Raw genomic sequence first — 22,038 nt, 5'->3', positions numbered from 1 at the left:
CTTGCTTACCGCAGGGTAAAGAAATTTTGGGAATCCTGACAAGCACCCTTGATAAGGAAGAGTCTTTTCAAAACCTTCATTTTGGATGTAAAAGGTTTTTACCCCGATACAAATGCATTTGGATGGCATGATTGATGGTTTGATAGGCAAGTCAAATGCTAACATCTGGCTTGTGTGCCACTTTCATTGCGGAGAATTTCAGGTTCTTTTTCAACTAGGACAAGAAAGTACCAATTTTGTTATATTGCTTTTAACTGATTACAGAATATAATGCCTCACTAACTCACACCTGTGTGTGTACAGCCTGAAAGCCTTTTTTTTTTTTTTTTTTTGCCTGCAACTCTTTCTGGAATAACCATGCAACTCTGATGCCATCAGAGTGGTATTCAACAGGTTCTGACCAGTTCTGGAGAACCGGTAGCAGAAATTTTGAGTAGTTTGGAGAACTGGGAAATCCCGCCTCTGACTGGCCCCGCCTACATCTATTCTCCGCCTCGTCCCGAGTCCCAGCTGATTGGCTGGGTTTTCTTTTGTTGCCCTGCACAGGAGAACGGAGCTGGAAAGCAGGTTAGTGGAGTGGGGAGGGAATGGGGATTTTGCAGTAACCTTCCACTGCCATGCCCACCAAGCCACGCCCACCAAGCCACACCCACAGAACTGGTAGTAAAAAAATTTGAATTCCACCACTGGATCACATGATCAGTTCAGGAAATACGCAGTCAATTTTGCTAACAGGGTACAGGATATGATCATAGTCCAAATGAAAAAAGACGTGAAAACCTGAACGAGATCCTCTCTTTAAAAGTTAATCTACCGTGTTCTCTTATACTTTTACTTCTATTAAAATCCAGGAGGGGGAAAAAAATAAACAAATGCTGGATCAGCCTGGAAAAATCTGCCCCCTTGTGGGAAAAAAAAACAGAGTGGATGTAATCCTAATGTTTTCCAGAGATAATCTTTCTACAGGTAGTCCTTGTCTTAATGACGATAATTGAGCCCCAAATTTCTGTTGTTAAGTGAAACATTTTTAAAAGTGAGTTTCACTTTTAAACATTTTACAACCTTTCTTGCCACCGTTGTTCAATGAATCCCTGCAATTGATAAGTTAGTAACCCAGTTGTTAAGCGAATCTGCCTTCCCCATTGACTCTGCTTTTGCCAGAAGGTTGCAAAAGAGGGAAATCGTGTGACTTTGGGATACAATAACCATCGTAAGTATGAACCAGTGGCCAAGCGTCTGAATTTTGATCAAGTGAGCGTTGGGGATGCTGCAACGGTCATAAGTATGAAAAATGGTCATAAGTCACTTGTTTCAGCGCCATTGTAACTTTGAAAAGGTCACTGAAGGAACTGTTGTAAGTGGAAGACTTTCTGTACATTACTTGAATCCTGCATTTTTATATTCATGTTCGTCTTGCCATTCTGTTCTTTGAGGGGAAACGAAAACCAAGGAGCAACAGTGGAAAACATAGTTTTACCTGCTGATGTCACATTGAAAACTGGGTGGCTTTTTACTGCTAGCTGCTAAGGAAGGCACGGGGGATAAGGAAGAATGAATTGCCTCAGCTCTGCATGCAAGAGATTAAGCTCTTTTAATTCTTGGCATCTACAGGTTGGCTTGAAAAGATACTCTTTTGAAATCTTGGGAGAGCTAAAGGGAATTGTAGCCCTCTAAGGACTGCCCTAACTGAATAGCAGAGTTGGGAGGGACCTCAGAGGTCTTCTAGTCCAACCCCCTAGTCAAGCAGGATACCCTATTAACATTTCAAACAAATTGTTGTCCAATCTCTTCTTAAAAACCTCCAGTATTGGAGCACCCACGACTTCTGGAGACAAGGCGTTCTACTGTTTAAATGTTCTAACTCTCAGGACATTTCTTCTCCAGGTTGCTTCTCTCCTTGATTAATTTCCATCCATTGCTTCTTGTCCTGCCTTCTGGGCTTTTAGAGGATAGGTTGACCTTCTCTTCTTGGTAGCAGCCCTTTAAATATTGGAACCCTGCTATCATGTCACCCCTAGACCTTCTTTCATTAAACTAGACATCCCAGTTCCCGCAACCGTTCTTTGTATCATCTAAAGTTTGTCATTTGGGAATATGGTATGTCAGAACGGTGTTTGATAGCCTTAACAACTTCAAGATGTGTGAATTTCAACTCCTGGAATTCCCTTGCCAGCATTTGCAGACTTCATCTCCCAGAATTACTGCATTAAAGTAATCTGACTCTCAGCTACCCTAATCCATATTTTTTATCCCACCATCTTGGATGGAACCTGGATTTTAGGAATCCCAGACTGCAAAAAGACTCCCTTGACTGAGGTTACACAAAGATGAGAGATCTCTCTGGAAACTTCAAGGTGGATGCTGACTACCAATGAGGTGCCAAAGTGCCAGGAAAACTACAGTTGGGAAAAGATTATACTATACGGCTTCCTCAGTGGGTCAAAAGAAACCCGCAGTGATCCATCATAAGAGATCTGCTTGTCTAACCTGGCAAACGATTTGTGGCTGCATCACTGGTTCCCGGATGGGAAACAAAGCAGTTTATTTTGTTGGATAAATGACATTTAAAAGCAATTGAGAAAAGCTGGAGCCAAAGTTAAACAATATAAGATGATCACAATGCGGCAAGTTTTACGCAGTCAAGAGATGAAGGCGCCCCATTCCATTAATTAGAAGTTCAGTGTGCTTTCACAAGCCATTTTCATTGTGCCTAAATTAACCCACTACATACACTTGATTCCACATGGGAAGGGGCTAAGATTACTTAAGCTCCCTGCACCTTTCATTGATCTTGTTCCACTAATATAGACTTTGCTATAAGAGATGGAAAGCCAATGCAATGCTAAGCGGCATTAACAGAGGGATACAATCAAAATAAAGTGTACTTACTACTTTATAAAGCCTTAGTAAGATTACACCAAGAGTACTACATCCAGTTTTGGTCACCACACTATAAAAAGATGTTGAGACTCTAGAGAAGAGTACAGAGAGGAGCAACCAAGATGATGAGGGGACCAGAGGATAAAATCTACGATGAATGATTGCGGGAACTTGGCATGGTTAGTCTAGTGAAGAGAAGGACCAGGGGAGACAGGATAGCAGTGTTCCAATATTTGAGGGGCTTCCACAGAGAGGAAGGGGTCAAGCTATTTTCCAAGGCACCCGAAGGCCAGACAAGGAACAATGGATGGAAACTGATCAAGGAGAGATTCAACCTAGAAATAAGGAGAAATTTTCTGACAGTGAGAGCAATCAACCAATGGAACAGAAGTTGTCTTCTGAAATTGTGGAAACTTCAGCACTGGAAGCTTTCAAGAAGAGACTGGACTGCCATTTGTCAGAAAAGGTGTAGGGTCTTTTGCTTGGGTGTGGGGTTGGACTAGATGACTTATAAGGTCCCTTCCAACTCTGTTAATCTGTAGATGATCAGGCTGAACCCGAGGGAGGGGTCAAGCAGCCCTCTCTTGACCCATTAGCTTCCATCAATCAGCCTTCACCTTTAGTAGATCAGATTCTTGTTTAATGGTAGCACGAAATAACCTCATATCATTTAGGACCTAAATCTGGCTCCTGATTTCTGGTGCTTGACGTTAACTGGACTATTTTTTCATCCCCAAAACTTTCTTGGTATTGCAAAAAGTGGTCAGAAAACTGAATTCTGCATCCATGATCTCTTGAGTTTCTGATCTCCTTTCATGGAATCATATATTCTTTCAGTAGCCCTTTAACCAGAGGTGGGTATTCAGCAGGTTCTGACCAGTTCTGGAGAACCAGTAGCAGAAATTTTGAGAAGTTTGGAGAACCAACAAATACCACCTCTGACTGGCCCCACCAATCCCATCTATTCTCGGTCTCCTGAGTTCCAGGTGATTGGCTGGGTCTTCTTTTGTTGCCCTGTACAGGAGAAAGGAGCTGGTAAGCAGGTTAGTGGTGTGGGGAGGGAATGGGATTTTACAGTAACCTTCCCCCTGGAGCGGGGAGGGAATAGAGATTTTGCAGTATCTTTCCCCTGCCATGCCCACCAAGCCATGCCCACAGAACCAGTAGTAAAAAAAATCTGAATCACACCACTGCCTAAATCTGAGCAGCCTGTTTAAAAGTTGTTAAATAGTAAAGGCAGTAAAGAAAGAAAGGAATAAGAAAGGGAAAAAAGCAGAAGTGCAGAAAGAAAGAAGAAAAAGAAACAGAAGGAAGGAGCTTGTGAATTCCTTTGCAGCAAATATAAGTACAATTAAAAAACCTTCTTGGAATTTCTATTGTCTACACTAGAGCAGTGGCTTGATGTTCAACTTCCCAATTGAACATATTTCCTGATTATTTTCCACCTTATTAGCCCTGATCAACTTTTTTCAAGATCACTTAAGATTAGCTAAGTATTCCCCTAGGAACAAATAAAACTCAAACAAGCCAGACAGCAGGCGTAACATCTGGCTTCACCCAAAATCTTTCAAAAGACACAGGTTTTCTTCCTTCTTTCTCTTCTGACGCTTCATGGCCTGTTGTTAAAAGAATGTTCTTATTCTAATGTGCAAACCCCGGTGGGGAAAAGTTACCTACTTGTGTCAATGAAGACAGCATCCACATAAATTTTGGTGCACAAAGATCCCAGGATAAATCCACAGGCCGGTCCAAACACTAGCATTGTAAACAGGATCCCTGCAAAGAAACAGAAAATAGCACAGTGAAGATCACAGTAAAATGTCTGGTGTCGATGGGAAACTTCGTGCTGGAGAGTGTGGAATTCATAAAATTGAAGGTCTATGGACATTTTCAATCATCTCGGTCATGGTTGTCCCAAAGCTGCTTTTCCAATCGACTGTCTTGATATAAAACATTCTTTTCTATTTGAGTAAGCTCTCCGTTAGACAGATTTCTCACCAACAACAACCAAGTTCAGAGAGCACCAAGTGTCCCACAGTAGAATTCTAACCTGTCTTTCTGATATATTAATTTTGTAAATAATTTTGAGTCACCACTCACTCCTTCCAACAGAGCATTTGTTTTCAAGTTATTGCGGAGATGAACAACTTAAGAATTCCCCATTTCCTCCCTTCTACCCTGCTCACAGAAATGCTCAAATGCAGACCCCCACCCCAATTGCAACCAAGTTATAATTTTTAATGCGATGGAAAGAGAACACTCTTAAATACACAGAGGATGACCATACTGAGACATGTTAATTAAATTCAAATTACTGTGAAATTAAATCAAATTTAGTTTTGATCCACCCCCCTCCCATTTCTTTCTTCTGGTCTCATCAATATTAATTGTCGGAGGCTCCCAGCAGATTAGTTAAAATCCTAATTAGAAGGTAGCTACACAAATTATGCCAAGCCACCCAGCCCCTGTGATGCCTCTTGCTTGATAGATGATGGATGCATTTTCTTATATGACAAGACTTGATCGTTCTTTCCAGAGCTAAGATTCAGAATATAGATCCTCCATGTTCAGAGGCAGTTTACCAGCAAAAACAAAGACCAGCATTTATGACTTGTTGCATTCTTAAGAGAAAAGCATGACTTTAATCCTGGAAGAGCTTTCTTTCAATCCCTTGAATCACAGCTCATCCCATTCATTTTATCCCTGGTAGCTTACAAAAGTTTTGATTAATGAACCAAAGCAACAGAAGCATGAATGAACCCGTTCACTCACCATGCATAGGAACGATTTTATTTGTTTGTTTATTTGTTTGCTTGTTTGTTTGTTTATCAATAGCACTTAGACTTATATGTTGCTTTATAGTGCTTTTACAGTCCTCTCTAAGAGTCAGCATATTGTTCCCAACAATCCGGGTCCTCATTTTACCTACCTTGGAAGGACAAAACTCTGAATCAACCTTGAGGTGGTCAGAATTGAACTGCTGGCAGTTGGCAGAGTCAACCTGCAATATGGCATTCCAGCCAGTGCACCACTACTTCCTGGCAATCAATCTCTCTCATTTAGCTATTCATCTATCAACCATCTATCAAACTATCCATCCATCTATCCATCCATTTTCTTTTTCTTTCTTTCTCTTTCTTTCTTTCTTTCTTTCTTTCTTTCTTTCTTTCTTTCTTTTTCTTTCTCTCTCTCTCTCTCTCTTTTTTTTCTTCATCCATCCATCCATCCAATTGATATGACCACCCAACTCATGAAAAGCGGTTTACTAAGTTAACCAGACAAAACAATGCAAATTTGTTCAGAAATCTCCCTCCAGCAACAGTATTAGTAAAAATGAAAAGACGGGGAAGATGGAGAATGTTTACTTTGTAAAATGGTGCACAGATAGACCTCAACTTATAACCCCTTTGTTCAGTGATCATTCAAAGCTACAGTGGCACTGAAACAAGTGACGTAACACTATTCCTAGTACTTATGATTGTCCCAGCATCCTCATGGTCACATGTTCAAAATCTGAGACTTAGCAACCGGCATGTGGTCAATATTTGTGACCTTCACAGAAAGTTTCCAACAAACAAAAGTCAATCGGAGAGATCGGATTTACTGAACAAGTATGATCCTTACTTAACTGCAGGGTTTTCCTTAACAACTATGGCATAAAAGCTGATAAAATTGGGTGCAACCCACTAAGCCTTGCTCGGAAATGAAAACTCTGGTCCCAATTGCTGGTGTAAGTCAAGTACTATTTGTATAACGGACATTTTTCAGACTTGGGGTTTGAATCCAATCAGGTAAGAGAAGATCAGATTGCAAGGTGCCTGGAGAGGCTCCATTTGAGGGAAATTAATGTGTTAAATAAACCTAGTGCAAAATTGGACTAATTGTTGGATATTCCTATGAAGGAATGTTTCAAGCCTTTTTTCCTCCTATCTAAGATCCTACCACTAGAGGATGCTAAAGCAAAAGAAGAGAAAGAAAAAGAGAAAGATTGAAAAGAAGACGACTATGGGTGGGAGCCACAACCCCAAAGTATATTTTCCCAGGCTCCATTTTGAAATTCCAGGTAAAATGGACAAGCACCCAGCCTGAAGTTCTGGAAATCCCCTGACAATCCATTCATGATTGATAACACTGGGGGAAAAAGGACTGGGGTTGGACTTGAGAAGGCAGCTTTCTTAAAAGACTGTGACAAATTACTGACTAACGAAGGAGAATATACACAGTGTCAACAGTTGAGACCTTCAAATTTCTAGGTTCTATCATATCACAAGACCTAAAATGGACACCTAACATCAAAAACGTCACCAAAAAAGCACAACAAAGAATGTTCTTTCTGCGCCAACTCAGAAAGCTCAAACTGCCCAAGGAGCTGCTGACCCAGTTCTACAGAGGAATTATTGAGTCTGTCATCTGCACCTCTATAACTGTCTGGTTTGGTTCTGCAACCCAACAGGACAGACACAGACTTCAGGGGATAATTAGGACTGCAGAAAAAACAATTACTACCCACCTGCCTTCAGTTGAGGACCTGTATACTGCACGGGTCAAAAAGAGGGCTGTGAAAATATCTACAGACCCCTCACATCCTGGACATAAACTGTTTCAACTCCTTCTTTCAAAAAGCTATGGAGCACTGCACAGCAGAACAACTAGACACAAGGACAATTTTTCCCCAAACACAATCACTCTGCTAAACAAATAATTCCCTCAACATTGTCCAACTATTACTAAGTGTGCATTACTATTACTATTACTATTGACCCTCCCATCTTTTCTTTCACCCATCTCCTCCCACTTATGACTGTATGACTGTAACTTTGTCGCTTGTATCCTAACAATTTTTATTGACTGTTTCCTAATATGATTTGATTGCTTATTGTACCCTATGACTATAATTAAGTGTTGTACCTGATGATTCTTGACTCTTGATGAATGTATCTTTTCTTTTATGTACACTGAGAGCATTTGCACCAAGACAAATTCCTTGGGTGTCCAATCACACTTCGCCAATAAAAATTTTACCTATCATCTATCTATCTATCTATCTATCTATCTATCTATCTATCTATCTATCTATCTATCTATCTATCTATCTATCTATCTTATCGAAATGACCAAACCAGGGTCATCCTGCAAATTCTGTCACTTACATGTCTGTAAATCGAGACACAAGTGCAGAAAATGTGAAGCTCACATCGTGATATCACGATGCTCATTCGTCCCCTACACAACTCTCCTGCGAACATTCAGAGGTAACAGCAATGGTTGCAGGTCAGAAATTGTACCATAAACTATATAATCTTGGTCTGAAAAGTCAAAAGATAGTCAGAACGTTTCACTGTCCGGTTCTCTGGTTGATAAATCCGGAGGGGGAAAAAAGGGAATTTAAAAAATTAAGGACAAAAAAAAAATAGGATGCAAAGCCCAGAATTGTTGTGTTTGGTTTGGTTTGGTTTGGTTCCAAGTTGGATCTGACTTTTCAGATGGCCAGAGAGTAGAGTAAACTTTCAGCTTTACCGCTATCAGTTCAAAATGGGGATATCTTACGCTATCATTGTTGACAATATTTATTTATGTATTTTGTTTGTCAAGCATGTATGAGAAAACAAGTATGAACATAACGTGATGTCAGATCCGTGTATCTGTCATTTCTTCAGTGAAAGAAGAAAATGGGTGGGGGAGACTGATAAAGAAATCATTTCTTGAAGTAACCTGAATATATTTAATCTTATATTGAATTTGTATAACCCACACATGATACGATGGAGGGAGAAAAGCCAGATGGCCAGAACTATCACCTCTGAGAGGCACAACCAGGAGATAAGAAGGTCATAAAAATTCCACAGTGAGATTGTATTTTGGGAATCTCTCGAATAGTTCGTTCTGAAAAGGGGGTGGGGGGAAATTAGGTATGCCCTGGGAAACTGAAAAAGATAGTTCCTTACAAGAGGGGTGGGGAGGAATTAACATACTGGCTTTTGTTTCACTAAATACACATGGAGATAAGGGGAGGGGTTCTAAACTCCCTTATGTATCCCTGTATGCCTGAGAGGCCTCAGACGCTGCTTTGAACTCCTACATGAATTGTCTCATCTCAATAAAGAATTCCTTTGTGATACGTTTGGATACGTTTTCAGAAGTGCATTCTAGTTGAGTGAATGGGAAAAGTTCTTTCGCCTGACACATATAAACATATAAGTATAAACAAATAGAAGTATATACATAATAAGTGAGTATGAATAAATGGGAACATTAGGATAGGGACAGTAAGCACGCGGGTGCGTTTATGCACACCTCCTTATAGGCCTCTTAGGACTAGGGTGAGGTCCATGGTAGACAGTTTAAGGTTAAAGTTTTGGGGGTTTGTTTGAGGATGTAACAACAGAGTCAGATTGTGAGTTCCAAGCATTGACCACTCTGTTGCTGAAGTCGTATTTTCTACAATCAAGTTTGGAGTGGTTTACTTTGAGTTTGTATGTATTGTTCGCCCGTGTGTTATTGTGGTTGTTGACAGGTAACACTTTGTAGCAGACACTTTTGTGTATTAAGCTTAGATCAGACCAAGTTGTTTCAAAATTTCAACCCTGGCAATATAAGGTATTTATTCTACTGTGAGCAGAGGAGTGCCTGTATGTGTCCCACCCCCAGAAAGCAGGCTTTTGGCCGAGTGATGATGGAGAGGCCAGGTGGTTTACAGGGGAAGTGAATGGAGTGTGTTTGTTTTGCTCTGCCATATGGAAGTCACCAGAGCAGGAAATAAACGCTATAAAGAATGGGTAAAACAAACTGTGGATCAAACAAACCCCAGGAGCTTTTTAACACCGTGACTCAGAGATACGGACCACAATGCGGGCCTTGAGTTATAGACTTCAAAACAAACAAACGGACACAAAGAGACCAGCGGCCTTCCTTCCTGCTGGGAATCTGGAGGAACAAAGAGATCAATAGCCAGAACTCCAAGAAATGAAATGGAACCTCAAGGAGGCCATTTGATCTTCGTTAAAGCTAATTAACTAAGCATCTGGATGATACCAAAAGTGGAATATATAGGATGAAACCGAGGGAGACCAGGTGTTATTTTAATTAGCAAACATGCATCCCGGTACAAATGCCTCATGATTGATTCACCTTCCTAGCTATAAGGCTCCAGACTGGATAATTTTAACTGTTTATAATTTAATTCCTACTGGTTGTTGGGTTCAGCTCGGCTCTCAGGATGCTGGTGGGCAATTCCGGGAGCCAAATTTCTTTGGGGAGTTTCTTGTAATTCAATGAAAAGGATGTATTTAGCCCTGCCTATTACCAGCTGCAGTTCTTTTCATTGGCAATGTCCAAGAAGGCATTTTCACCAATGTACCCTTGGGATGCTAGGCTGAAACACAGAAAAGAAATTACTTGGAAATAGAACGATGCCATGAGAATATTTTTCTGTAATATTTAGGGTTCATAGACTAGAAGGGATGTGTGTGTGTGTGTGTGTGTGTGTGTGTGTGTGTGCACGTGCTATACAATTTGGAGAAAGAGAGAAAAAAAACCTAAGTGATTAATTCCTCCCAAGCACACCCCATTTGAAATTACCAACCAATATATTGAAAATGTATTCATTATAGTTGGAAAAATATGTTCATTGTAAGTGGTTGATGAACTCATTAAAATCCTGGCCCCTCCATGTGACAGGCTATCAAAAAGGATGGATGGTATCCCTGCAAAACTATCAACAGGCAGAAATCTCAACAGATGGGAAGCTGTGGCTTAAAAGGGAAGCTGTTTGCAAAGGATGAAAGATCTGGTGGGTTTGTCTTTGCATGGGGAGACGATTAACATTTATTAGAAGTTGAAAGACGGGTGAAAAGTGATGGGTGAAAAGTGCAAGAAACAAAGTACTAGCAGTCCAAAGTACTAGCAGCTCACAATTGAGCCTCAAATTTGTTAATTGAATTCTGACCCATTTTACAAGTTTTCTTGGCCTGGTTGTTAAGTGAATCATTCCAGCGGTTAAGTTAATAACAAGGTTGTTAAGGGAGTCTGGCTTCCAAGTTGACTTTGCTGGTCAGAAGGTCACAAAAGGGGATCATGTGACCCCGGGACACTGCAACCGTCATAAATATGAGTCAATGGCCAGGCATCTGAATTTTGATCAAGTGTCCGTGGAGATGCTGCAATGGTCATAAGTGTGAAAAATGGTCATAAGTCCCTTTTTTCAATGCCGTTGTAACTTTGAATGGTCACTAAATGAACTCTTGTAAATGTCAACTCATAAAATATTTCTCTGGTCTTTTAGAGTTGCCAGAAGAAAGGGAAGGGGGGAGCAGTGCAGCAGCTTGCAAACCGAAACTGCATTCCATAAATGTTTTCAAAGATAGTAACTAGGAGACCAAAGTTTCTGTCGAGCAAAATTCTAACTGGAGAGCATGATTGATGACTCCTGGCTATGGATGTGTCCCATTGGAGAATATGAATTATGATACACCCAGGGGGTGGGGGGAAGACCAGGGTCAAGGGTGACAATGAATTATGTGTCTCAGAGTCGGCTATACCCAGGTAGCACCAGCATGTTTACTCCTAATAAATCTTTTTTAAGCTTTGAAAATCTGGCTAGAGGTTCATGCTTTAAATGGGGGTAACTACCAGAGCCCTGACAGTAAGTCAAAGACCACCTGTAAAGATGTTTGAACTGAGCTTGTTTGCATCGATGCAGTTTTTGATTTCTTAGAGTAGTTTCCAATCCTGGAATTCACCTGTGACATCCTATCAAAGGACTAGAGCTTCCAACCATTTCTTGGCTTCCAACCATTTCTTTAGCGACTGTTTGAAGTAGCAATGGCACTTATGATCAGTTCTCACACTTACAACTGCTGCTGGATCCCCACAGTCGCATGATCAAAATTCGGGCTTTGGCCAAACAGCATATATTTATTTATAACAGTTCCAGTGTGCGGCATCCGGCGATCGCCAGTTGCAATCTTCTCAATTGAGCCAAGAAGGTAAGCCGAATTTGCTTAATAGCACTAGCACTTAGTTTTATATACCGCTTTACAGTGTTTTTACAGCCTCTCTAAGCAGTTTACAGAGCTAGCCTCTTGCCCCCAACAATCTGGGTCCTCATTTTACCCACCTCAGAAGGGCGGAAGGCTGAGTCAACCTTGAATCAGTCAGGATTGAACTCCAGACGGCGGGCAGAGTCAGCCTGCAGTACCATATTTTAACCACTGCACCAGCAGGGCTCCTAATGCAACATCCAATCAACTACAGCATTAGCAATAGCACTTAGACGCTGCTTCACAGTGCTTTCCAGCCCTCTGTAAGCGGTTCAGAGTCAGCCTATTGCTCCTAACAATCTGGGTCCTCATTTGACCCACCTCGGAAAGATGGAAGGCTGAGTCAACCTTGAGCCTGGTGAGATTCGAACTGCCAAATTGCAGGCAACTGGCAGTCAGCAGAAGTAGCCTGCAGTACTGCATTCTAACCACTGCACCACCATGGCTCATTAATGATCCTGATTTGCTTAACAACTCTGGCCAAAAAGAAAAAGAAAAAAGAGGTTGCAATTCAGGTGTGCTTATCACTTATGAATCCCTTTGCTTGGCAATGGAAATTCTGGTCCCCAAAGTCGAAGACTAACCATATATAGATTCCTATATTGTCTCTGTGGTTCTCCCTCCTCCTTTTTCTATGTTTCAAAATCCTGTCGGTTTATCGAAATAGGAAAAACAGATATTTCAAAGAAAAATGCAAATAATAATAAAATGAGGGAGGAAAAGGGAAAGAGAAAAAAGTGTAGGGCAGAAGAGAAAAAGAGACGGGGAAAAAAAGCAGCGATTTCCATCTCCTTTTGGTGCAGTAAAATAAAGTAATAACATAAAACCTCTGCTTTTTGCTTTATATAATAATATATACTAGTCATTTCTATAACAACAAACGAGTGTTATGATGGCCTAGGGATGGAGCTCTTGCCTCACAATCAGGAGGTTGTGGGTTTGATCCTAGGTAGGGGTAGATATTTCTCTCCCTCTTGGCACGATGAGCATATATCTGCTGAATATAACTCCGCATTGGTGACAGGAAGGGCATCCGGCCAGAAAACACTCCGCTCCATTCAGTTGCCTAGACTCTCCACCCTGCAAGGGATTATGCAGTCATTAAAAGGAGATGATTTCTATAACAACAAACCTATCTACTCAGCAAAACCCCTAATCAGAGTTTCAGTTTTTCCCCCCACTTCAAGCACAAAGTCCAGAAGCGGTTTCCAAGGAGAAGCAAAATTCATTGTGTTCTTTTCTTTAATCAAAGCAGTCGATTTAGCCATCTCTACTCAACTTTTGCAACCATTTATCCACTGTGGGAAAACAACGTCCTTCCATTTTTGTGCATAAAGTAATCCTCCTTCTCCTCTTCCTTTCGACCTTCTGAGATTGGGCAATGTTAACTAAGTGATCTTCTCTGCTGATCTATATCATTTTAACCTTTCCTTCTTTTGTGCACATGAAAAAAAGCAACAACGCATGTTTTAAGATAGATTCCAATGGGGAGGAAAAATAGAAATAGATTGTGTCTGTGTAGTCAGGGATATTTTGTGTGCTTAGCAACTAAAGATTCAGGCAGCATAGCATCTACATGATGCTGGAAGCACTGAATTTAAATTCATGCCTTTTTTCCCCCTTGTTTCCTCCTGCAACAGCTACGTGGGTCCACTGTAGAAACTGCTATGTTCCAGGTTAGGAACTAACTATCCCTCTTAAACCTGACTTGTTTTAAAATACGAACTTGGAACACTGTAATTCTGACAGGGTTTCTTTTTGCAATCTGGGTAAACAAGGTTTGATATTTAAAATAATAATAATAATGAAATCCAATTTGTAGGAAAAGAAAGCTGTTGCAATTCGTCCATTCCAGAGGTGGTATTCACCCAGTTCTGGCCAGTTCTGGAGAACCGGTAGCAGAAATTTTGAGTAGTTTGGAGAACCGGCAAATCCCACCTCTGACTGGCCCCACCAACCCCATCTATTCTCTGCCTCCTGAGTCTCAGCTGATCGGCTGGGTCTTCTTGTGTTGCCCTGCATAGGAGAAGGGAGCTGGAAAGCAGGTTAGTGGGGTGGGGAGAGAATGGGGATTTTGCAGTAACCTTTCCCTTGGAGTGGGGAAAGAATGAAGATTTTTACACTATCCTACTCCTGCCACGACCACCAAGCCACGCCCAAGCCACGCCCACAGAACTGGTAGGAAAAAAAAAATTGAATCCCACCATTGATCCATTCCCCCATAGAGATTGATTTGGAAATTTTCATTGTTTGTAATGATTGCATGTTATTCTCTCTGAACTGCCCTCTAACGATCAGCTTAAACAAGTACTTCTATTATCCCCAAACAAGCAGGTGTGCTGCAAGCGTAAAAACTATCCACAGACTTGATAATGCCTGTTTCCCAGACGCTGAACAAGAACTAATCATAGAACAAGCCACTGACGCCTGCCCGATGGCTTTTCTGAACCCTGAAATAGCTTCTAATGTCCCTCTCCAGGCAATGGGAACAGCCTCCTCTTAAAAGATCCAGATAATCCCTATTTGTCCTACATTTTCATGCTGCTGTAGTAGATAATAAAAGGACGGGCCTCCCTATGGAAAGATAGTTGGGATATAATGAACAGAGGAGATCAGAGGAGACAATTATTGTGGCCTCCAGGAGTTGGGTGCAAGTAGAGAACAATTGGTCATAACCAGTAGTGGGATTCAAACATTATTTTTTTACTACTGGTTCTGTGGGTGTGGCTTGGTGGTTGTGGCTTGATGGGCATGGCAGGGGAAGGATACTGTAAAATCTCCATTCCCTCCCCACTCCAGGGGAAGGATACTGTACGAGCCCCATTCTCTCCCCACCCCACTAATCTGCTTTCCAGCTCCGTTCTCCTATGCAGGGCAACAAAAGAAGACCCAGCCGATCAGCTGGGATTTGGGAAGCAGAGAATAGATGGGGTTGGCGGGGTCAGTCAGAGGTGGGATTTGCCGGTTCTCCAAACTACTCAAAATTTCCACTACCGATTCTCCAGAACTGGTCAGAACCTGCTGAATACCCACCTCTGGTCATAATTGTTTCCGTATCATCATGATATCAAAAAAAAGCATTCCAGGCAGTCTGTTTCCCTCCATCTCCTAAATGAAGGTGAAAGATTGTTGCTCCTGGACATTATGTAGTAGAGAAGTTGGGAGTCAACTTGCCCAGAGTTGAGCCTTGAACCAACTCTTCAGTTCAGGGCCAACAGTTCCACAACTTCCACAATACAGAATAACTATTGCTACCCACAAAATCATGAGGACTTGTTGACTGGTTGGTTGCTTTGGTTCCTTGGTTATGCAGACACCTTCAAACGTTGGGTTCATGTGGGAACCCCAGCAGTCTTTTCAATTTCTCCATCTGAATTAGGATCGGAGAAACCAGGCAACAGTTTTCTCTGAATTTCTTTGAGAAGCCCTCCAACCATGTCTCAAGGTGAGGACAGCTCTTTGTGGGGTAGTATTGAAAAAGTCCCCTGGCAGGAGAAGATCTCACTTGAGTTCTTCACTTGAGACTAAACATAAGCACAAAAAGCAGGTAAGTTTCATATTGCTGGAGAGAAGATGGTACCAAGAAGAAGGTGCATTTTAGCGGCCTCCAAGAGTACATGCAAGAACTAATAAGCACAAGGAGCCCATATTCCAGCCAGGATTCTCGTTCCCTCTGAAGGCAACCTCAAAGGAAATTTTCTTTCACCCAGTGGGATAAGAATTAACAGAATAAGAGAATAACTGAATTGGAAGGGATCTTGGAGGTCTTCTAGTCCAGCCCCCTGCTCAAGCAGGAGACCCTACATCATTTCAGACAAATGGCTGTTCAATCTCTTCTTAAAAGCCTTCAGTGATGGAGCACCCACAACTTCTAAAGGCAAGACATTTCACTGGTTAATTGTCCTCCATGTTAGGAAGTTTCTTCTTAATTCCAGGTTGCTTCTCACCATGATTGATTGCCATTTATTGTTTCTTGTCTTGCCTTCTGGTGCTTTGGAAAATAGGTTGACTGCCTCTTCTTTGTGGCAGCCCTTTAGATATTGCAAGACTGCTCTCATGTCTTCATAAGTTTCAGCCTCCAGCTGGCTTTCTCCGCCTCGCCACCTCAGGTTCTAAAGTTGACCTTCATGATTAATTTCTGAACCTGTGGTGACCATATAGCCAGTACCAATTTCTTCTTTATACTGACCCAACTAGGGCAATGTGGAAACCAAATTCTCTAGGTTTGCAGATGGGGTTATTCCTTCTCTTCTCTGGAAATGACAGGAACTAAACATAGATCTATTTACACATACAACAGATGCTCTGTGGGAGAGGTATTTCCACCACCTCCTCTCTCTTTCTGCGAAATATTAGCTCCCTTTTTTGCATTTTTTTTCTTACTTGTTCACACCTTTTGAAAGCAATGACAGGAGAATGCAGAGAAAGGCAGCTACTAACTCTGAATTTCTTCCATAAGAACATATGAAGCGATTGATGTTTGATCATCAAAGGGCTTTGTTTGCACAACGATGGAAAGATTCGGCATTACACACAATGGGGGAATGGTTGATAAAGCTGATAGAACTTGCCGAGGTGACTAAATTGTCTTCTTTGATCAGTGAAAAGACAATGTTTGCGTTTATTGCTCACTGGAAACCCCTTCTGGACTTTTTGCATGAAATAGGAAAAAAACATGAACTTATGATTTATGGTTTCATTGATTAGAAAGCATATATAATAGAACAACAGACTTGTTGTTGTAAAAAAAAAAAAAGGGCACATTTATAACTGCTTATAACTACCTATAACTGCTGCAAAGAAAATAAGAAACTATTTTTTGTGTCTTTTCTTTCTTTTCTAATTTTTTCTTGCACTTCTCTGATTTTTTTTATTTTATTTTTTTGTGATAAATCCTTAATATAAATGTGCATGTGTGTGTATGTGTATGTGTATACCAACATGCTTGATTCTTATGATCAGTCTAATTCTACTCATGAGAATGATATAACATTTTCTAAATGATGGCCTGCATCTGGCGGTTTGCAGAGGTAGCTGGTAGGACTGTTTTGTTGTAAATCTTACCAGCCAAATCAGATGGCAAGAGAGATAATATTAATAGGTTTAAAATTTTATAGTCAGAAAAGTGTTATTCTTATTGAGGCTGTAATTATACCACGGGACTAGATTTATTGATTTTATTCTGTAATTTTAACTTTTATTTTTTTACTTATTAATTTTGTTCCTGGTTGAATCACACTGCTTTGGGATTCAAAGTTGATAACTTGACATGCACCGGGCCATCTTCCCAAGGCTAGGATTAAATTGAACTGGAGGAACTTTAACTCTGGTGAACACTCAAATAATACGAATGTTGCTAGTGTTTTAAAATGTCAACAACGATAGCCTATTAGCAAGCTTAAAGCTTTTATTCCTATACCTGCTGGGGAATCCTAGGCGTTGAGGTCCATCCATCTTAAAGTTATTATTGGGACAAATATCCATCTGGTTCAGTTCCAAACCAGGAGAAAGACACTGGAAACATGGAAATACAATTTAATGATGAAACAGAACCACATGGGTTTGAGGTCCTGGGCAGCTGACCACATGGAGTTGAGAGTGGGTGGCTTTTATACCTTCTCTCGGGCTTTGCACTTGAACTTCCTGTTCCTGTGCAAGAACATGTATTCTATTGGCTGTTGTGGGGGTGGCGGTCATAGCTGGCTCTGTAGATGGTCTGAGCTCTCAGGTTTGGTTGAAGTTTGGGCTCTGATGCAATGTCTTTAGGAGATCGTGCAGTGTAGTGAGCTCTGCCGCTAGTGGGTTAATCGTGTTGTGTCCTGCGGGTTATGTCTTAATCCCATCATCCTGGCATTGAAGGTCTTTTGTTTTGTAGAAGTGATGGCGCAGTTTTGACGGGCAAAAAATATCTGCTGGGGGCTTTTAAGAAAGGTGGGGCGCTGTCTCTTTCTGTCTCCAAGAGCATGCTTCTCCATTTCTCATTCAGGGAAAATATAATATTCAGCCTTTTTAATAGTTCTCAAAATATTTCATTCTTCTAGGAGAGGTTGGGGTCTTCCCTCGTTACCAGGTTGAGAAAAGCTGCCTTTAGAGCAGGGGCCCCCAACCCCAGGGTTGCAGTCCAGCACTGGGCCACGGCATGACAGAAACTGGGCCACGCAAACCAGTGAAATCCCATCCAGGGGGATGCAGGTAGCGCACAAAATCGCGCCCCTTCCGGTCCATGGGGAAAAAAACCCCTCGCCTACGAAACTGGTCCCTGGTGCCCAAAAGGTTGGGGGCCCACTGCTTCAGAGCAGGGTTTCTAACTCAAGATCTGGGGGCCACATCTGGCCCATGGGATGCTTAGATCTGGCCTGCGGGGGCCTCCTGGAAAATAGCAAAGGACCAGCCAGCGGTGTCTCTGCCAGCAAAAATGGAGCTCGCTACGGCCATGGGTGGCCCTCCTGAGCTCCGTTTTCACTGGCAGAGGGTTGCAGAATGCTGTCGCAGCTGAAAACGGAACATTTCTATTGCACCCATGGATTTTTTTTTATCCTTGACTTTTTTGGGGAGATCCATGGGCATCCACGAATGAATGAATGAATGAATGAATGAATGAATGAATATATGAAACAAAAGGGCTGAATGTGGCCAACGGGATGTGCTTTGTTCTCGGCCGAAGTTCTACAGATGTGCATTTCCTATTAGACAGCTGTGGTTGGCTTGATCAGTTAGAGCAACTTGGAGCTGCCATCAGGTGATCAGCCCTAAGTGAATGTGTAGGCAGCCTTTTTGACTATCAACAAGGCCTCTGTGAGTGCAGGAAGTTGGTAAAAGATTCAATAGGAGTGTGTGTGTGTGTCTGTGTGTGTGTGTGTGCGCGTGCAACTCCCCAAAATGTCATTGGTTGCCAGGGCAACAAGTAAAGGATGAATAAACCATGTGACTCCCATTCACTTTGATGTGCATTTCCTCTTAATTCAGTTCTACCTCAAATTCAAGGCTATCTGCAATATACTTTTGCTGAAAACTGCGTTGAAAGAGGCACTTTCAAAGAAACCATCCCCTCAAAGTATGCATTTCTAACCCTGTTTTGTCTCCCAGGGTATGTTCCTATTTGCATTTCCTTTCAGAACAATGTTCTCACTATACTCCAGGCCAATACGTGCAGCACGTCAGATGTTCTGTAAAAGCACCCACACATTTTCAAAATTCCATTCTGCGAGTAGGATTTGAGATCAGTTCTCTATCCAGGAGCCGGATTGGATAGTCGGGAGGGTCAGTGGTGGGATTCAAAAATTGTTACTACTGGTTCTGTGGGCGTGGCTTGGTGGGCATGGCTTGGTGGGCATGGCAGGGGAATGATACTATAAAATCTCTATTCCCTCCCCACCCCACTAACCTGCTTTCCAGCTCCGTTCTCCTGTGCAGAGCAACAAAAGAAGGCCCAGCCAATCAGCTGGGACTTGGGAGGCAGAGAATAGATGGGGGCGGGGCCAGTCAGAGGTGGGATTTGCCAAACTACTCAAAATTTCCACTACCGGTTCTCCAGAACTGGCCAGAACCTGTTGAATACCACCTCTGGTTGGAAGGGACCTTGGAGATCTTCTAGCCCAACCCCTGGCTCAAACAGAAGACTCTCTACCATTTCAGACAAATGGTTGTCCAGTATCTTTTTAAAAGCCTCCAGTGTTAGAGCACCCACAACTTCTGGAGACAAGTCACTCAGCTAGTTAATTGTTCTCTCTGTCCGGAAATTTTTCATTAATTCCAGGTTGTTTTTTTCCTTGATTACTTTCTACCCCTTGTTTCTTGTCTTGCCTTGTGGTGCTTTGGACGATAGGTTGACCCCCTCTTCTTCATGGCAATACTGGAAGACCGCTTTCATATGAGCCCTAGTCCTTTTCACTAGACTAGACAAACCCAATTCCTGAAACGGTTCTTCATATGGCTTAACCTCCAGCCCCCTAATCATCTTTGTTGCTTTTCTCTGCATTCTTTCCAGAGTGCAGAGAATTCTTGAACTAAGAAAAGGGAGATTAGATTCTAATCCCCCTTCAGCCACCAAAGATATATGGATGGGCCAGTTCTGCCTTCTCAGCTCCAGACCCAGCCTGGCATAGGAGGGAAAATGCTGGACCAGGAGCCAGGAGACACGGGTTCAAGTCCCCCTCCTCAATCATGGAAGCTCCCCAGAAGATTTTTGTCCGAGCCTCTCCCTCTCAGCCCAAATTATCTCACCAGATTGTCTTGTTTTCAGTTGGAAACAAGCCTGGTGCTTTGGGGCAGATTGTACAAGAACCAACCAAATCGGGAAGGGGGCTTCTGCATTTCATCTCTGGAACTATCTTTGACCAGATCACTTATCCCACAAGCCTACTCCTTGTTTTTTTATTTTCCCTCAAGTAGACCTTGCATGGAGGTTTTCAAAATTCCCCCTGAGTCCAGGAGCCCAGAGACTTTTCAGAGGCTGAAAAACTCTGGCACATGCATCAGAAGTGGATGGAATTAGGAATTTCAATAGTAGTGAGGGTGGTGATGGTGGAGGATGTGTGTGTGTGTGTGTGAGAGAGAGAGAGAGAGATACAGAGATACAGAGAGAGAGAGAGAGAGAGAGAGAGAGAGAGAGAGAGAGAGAGACAGACAGACAGACAGACAGACGCAAGCAGAGAAAAAGAGAAAGAAACAGAGAAAGAGAGAGAAAAACAGAGAAAGGGAGGGGAAGAGAGAGAGATCTAAGAAAAAAACACAGAACATTTTATATTTTCTGCATCACTGATTTTACAATTAACTGTTCCCGCCCTATTTAAACTGTAATTACTGATCTTTCCTGCTTCTGTGTATCCTGGAATACTGCCATTGCAATGTAATTGTTTTTACCTTGGATTTTACATTTTCTTTGCTGCTTTCATTCCAATCCCATCTTTTTTTCTCCCTTTGTGCAGACCACTGAGTTACTTTGCTGTTCACACCCAGAAAAGTACCTCCAGTTTACATTAGTCTGCTTTGTTTTTAATGCTGAAGTTTTCTTAGCAATTTTTCCATCAGATGGTTCTATTGAACCTTGGAGTTCCATAGTACATCTAGAAAAATACCCCTTGCTCATGTTTGTTCAATCGGACAAACTCTGTGTTAAAAAGTCAGTTTTACTTTGTTAATTTCAATCTCTAACTAAATGAATCATTAGCTGGCTAATAATTACAATCATTTTGAACAGGAATTTATTTATATAGTCTCATGCAAAGGAGGTAGGATACATTTCAGTGGTAACACACACACTTTAATTGCAAAAAATCCCCCAAAGTTGTGCAGCGGAGGCTGAAATGGCTGCCATGCTTTGATTTAGTATTATGGATGAACCAGGTCTCTTCAGGCTAGTTCAACAAGCCATAGTTACAATAAGAAATGGCTTAGCTTAGCACAAACTCAATCATTCTTAAGGGCTTTTTTCTTCAGACAAATATTTTGCTACAGATATAACCACATTTATGCTGCTAAGAGAGATACGTGCCCATTTTACAACTTTCCTTGCCACGTTTTGTTAAACGAATCCCTGTAGTTGTCAAATTAGTAACAAGGTTGTTAAGTCAGTCTGGCTCTCCCCATTGACTTTGCTTGTCAGAAGGCTGCTACAACCACCATAAATATGAGTTAGTTGCCAAGCATCTGAATTTTGATCACGTGACCAGTGGTGGGATGCAAAAGATTTTTACTCCCGGTTCTGTGGGCGTGGCTTGGTGGGCGTGGCAGGGGAAGGATACTGCAAAATCTCCATTTTCTCCCCACCCCACTAACCTGCTTTGCAGCTCTGTTCTCCTGTGCAGGGCAACTGAAGAAGACCCAGCCGATCAGCTGGGACTGAATGGGAGGCAGAGAAGAGATGGGGGTGGGGCCAGTCAGAGGTGGTATTCCAAACTATTCAAAATTTCCACTACTGGTTTTCCAGAACCAGTTAGAACCTGCTGAATACCACCTCTGCATGTGACCATGGGTTGTAAGTTTGTAAAATGGTCATCAGTCAGTTTTTTCAGTGATGATGTAACTTCAGTCCCTAAGCAAACTGCTCCAAGCCAAGGACTACCTTGGTTATTTATTCATATCGCACCTTTATTATTTTTATAAATAATTCAGGATGGCG

General features: G+C 41.8%; 1 protein-coding gene across 1 annotated transcript in view; it reads right to left on the bottom strand.

Annotated features, from left to right (window-relative positions):
* Positions 1 to 22,038, bottom strand: part of SLCO3A1 (solute carrier organic anion transporter family member 3A1) — a 139,222-nt gene that overhangs the window by 26,488 nt on the left and 90,696 nt on the right. Inside the window, exon 3 of the mRNA XM_026709304.2 lies at positions 4,558 to 4,656. Within this exon, the coding sequence (XP_026565089.2) occupies positions 4,558 to 4,656 (99 nt within the window). The remainder of the gene's footprint in view (positions 1 to 4,557; positions 4,657 to 22,038) is intronic.

This window comes from Pseudonaja textilis, chromosome 13 (assembly GCF_049901715.1).
Source record: "Pseudonaja textilis isolate UNSWEBS1 chromosome 13, rPseTex1.2, whole genome shotgun sequence".
NCBI lineage: Eukaryota > Metazoa > Chordata > Lepidosauria > Squamata > Elapidae > Pseudonaja > Pseudonaja textilis.
The sequence above is the reverse complement of the archived record's forward strand: the minus strand, read 5'-3'. Positions and strand labels throughout refer to the sequence as shown.